Genomic DNA, 2,891 nt, shown 5'->3' with positions numbered 1-2,891 from the left:
TAATCTCAGAATTCTGACTTTTCTTCTGACTTTAATCTCAGAATTCTGACTTTAATCTCAGAATTCTGACTTTTTTCTCAGAATTCTGACTTTTAATCTCAGAATTCTGACTTTTCTTCTGACTTTAATCTCACAATTCTGACTTTTTTTCTCTGAATTCTGACAATAAAAAATTATCTGAGATTAAAGTCAGAATTCTGAGACTTTAATACTAAACTGAAATAAAATGTTAAAATCAGTTAACTTTTTTTTTTCAGTGGCCCTAATCCCCTTCCGTAGAATGCAGACTTAATAAATACAAAAGTCAGATTTTTATTTGGATTACAACAAATTTATTCCAACCAGATATTTGAAACCACCTGATGTTTTTTATTATCCACTTCTATATTTATTCTTTCAAAGCAAACACACCATGTTGGTCTCAGAGCCCCAATGGGAGAAGGTGATGAGGCCAGAACAGTCTGAGCGTTCCTCTGACACCGTGGCCTCTTTCACATGGCGCCGATCACACAGAGTAACAGCAGGCCTGCCCAGGAGGAGCTCAGACATCAGTGGAACGTGATGGTAGGGGTTCAGGACAAACCAGGACCGACCGGTCAGTGAAAGCATCAGCCCTCCACGATCCGACGGAGAAGGTTCCCCAACCCACCCCTGGCTAGCTGGATGGGGGTCTTCTCCTCCTTGTTCTCGATATAAATGCTGGCACCATGTTCTACCAGCAACTTGGCCGCTTCCACTCGTTCTTCATCACATGCCAGATGGCTGGAAAAGAGGAATAAAGAAAAAGCAAAACTTAAAATGCAAAAAAAACTATAAATCTGAGTCAGCTACTTTTGGATTTCATTCCTCCTGAATCCAGAGAGGCTTGGAATTAAAGGAAATCCTACTGATGTGAGGCTTTGCCCCATAAACTGCCACCATGTTAATCATTAGACAAACGCTTCTGCACACATACAGTGCTGTGTTGCCCTGTGAATCCTGGATGTTGGTTGAGGCGCTCTGCTTGATGAGCAGCTGGATGAGACGGTAGTTCCCCTTGGCTGACGCTCTGTGCAGCGGGGTGGAGTCCAGCTTATCGGTGGCATTTGGGTCAGCTCCGTTTTCCAGCAGAAGTAAGGCGATCTGCGAATAGAGAACAAACTTTAAAGTATTCATTTAGTCACTTCCCTTTTACAGCAAACACACTGAGAAAACCAGAAAAAACGTCACCGACGCATCGCTTTGAAAACCCAACCGAAACGCAGGATGTGAGAGCAAAACTGGACTGGGATGGCCAGGACCAGTGGGAAACTATGGGTGCTTTCCCTTCTTCTCTAAAGCAGATCCAGTTACTTTGAAGCAGAAGTCCGCTCACATTCAGAATTCAATCTCACTGCTTTGACTGAGTTTAACATCTCTGCATCAGGTTTATTCACATTTATCTGCTGCTATTTCAGAGAACAGCATTAAGCGTTAAAACTCGAACATTCCTCAGACTTTAAACTGACTCTTAAACCTCTCTTCCCCTTTTATCTGTTTATTTTGCAGTATAAAAAATGTTAGTACTGTGTGATTGTAGTAAATAAAGGTACCATTGTATTTTAACTCCTGGTCTTTTGTGTTTACTTTAAAACAGTAAACAGTTTATCACTCAGGCTGGATTCTTTCTTCTTTCAGCAGCATCTGAATGAACAGACAGTTTCATTCGGTTGGTGATTAAAGGGGAAATGAAATGTTGAACCAAACTACCTTCATTCACAAGGTGGTTTGAAAGCAAAACCAAAAGCAAAGCTTTGTTTCATCATTTTTGGTAAGGGTGACACCATGTTGGGGGTACAGGTGGAGCAATGGTTAGCTCCCACCACCCATGTACGGAGGCCTTAGTCCTCAACGCAGCCGACCCGGGTTCAAATCCAACCTCTGGTCCTTTGCCGCATGTCTCTCCCCTCGTTCATATCCCCTTTCCTGTCAGTAAAACGAGCCACTAGTGCCGTAAAAACTCAAAAAGGGTGACACCATGTTGCAGTAACTCAAACAGTGACATCAGGTAGTTGGTCAGTGCTAGAAATTGTATACATTGGTCATCATCTTATACCCTGACATCTACTCAGCTTTCTTCCAGGCCTGTTTATCCGTCTGCTCTCTATAGTAATGCTGCTATAGGCTTAGAATGCTGGAGGACATAGGGACCCCTTTTTCATCACTCTTTCTCTATTCTTTCCTCCTGCTGCATTTGTAGGGTCATCCCCCTCTTTGCGCTCTCTCGTCTTTTTCTCTTTATGGTACCTTAATCTGGTCCTTTTTGGCTGTGACTCCATCTTGGAGAGCAGAATCAGTTGGGCTGCTGCCATCGACACCAACAGCTATGAGCTCAGCTTTTAACGCGACTCTGATCTTTCATCCATTTGACATGAAAACTAGATCAGAGTAAATCTGCTTAACCTTTTCCCTCCTAGACAGAGCCACCTGTTGGGTTAGTTTGTCCTCATCTTCTCTGATGCAGAAAGTATTTATAGATCAGTGATCCTATCTTCGTTTTAATTGTCTGCATCTGTCTCCTTGAACCCCACTCGACCTTGGAAGAAGGTCACTCACACCGATCCTGGTTCTGTTGGAGGTTTCTTTCTGCGAATAAACTCTATAATCTGATTCCACTGTCTCTGCAAAGTGTCTTGTTGTGGGTTGATACCATGGTGGTTGGTTAGCTTTAGCGCCACCGTTCTATGTCGATTCCTCTACGCTCATATCCACGATGAATCGACTACATCTGACCGCTCACAGAAAATGCCAGAAAGAGTTTCCAATTATTTTAAACAGTTTATATCATCTTAGTGTAATGTTCTTTTTAGGGATGCACGATATTGGGATTTTGGCCGATATCCGATATGCCGATATTTTAAAACTCATGTAGC

The 2,891-nt window shown here is 42.6% G+C and overlaps 1 protein-coding gene across 1 annotated transcript in view; it reads right to left on the bottom strand.

The window, feature by feature from the left end:
* Positions 1-309: 309 nt before the first annotated feature.
* The window catches only part of psmd10 (proteasome 26S subunit, non-ATPase 10), a 6,429-nt gene continuing 3,847 nt past the window's right edge, over positions 310-2,891 (bottom strand). The window contains exons 4-5 of the mRNA XM_015382703.1: positions 956-1,122; positions 310-762 (exon numbers count right to left, since the gene is read on the bottom strand). Of these exons, the coding sequence (XP_015238189.1) occupies positions 609-762; positions 956-1,122 (321 nt within the window). The 3' untranslated portion in view covers positions 310-608. The remainder of the gene's footprint in view (positions 763-955; positions 1,123-2,891) is intronic.

Source organism: Cyprinodon variegatus, unplaced genomic scaffold (assembly GCF_000732505.1).
Source record: "Cyprinodon variegatus isolate N-32 unplaced genomic scaffold, C_variegatus-1.0 Scaffold13, whole genome shotgun sequence".
NCBI lineage: Eukaryota > Metazoa > Chordata > Actinopteri > Cyprinodontiformes > Cyprinodontidae > Cyprinodon > Cyprinodon variegatus.
This window is presented reverse-complemented; position numbering and strand designations above follow the sequence as displayed.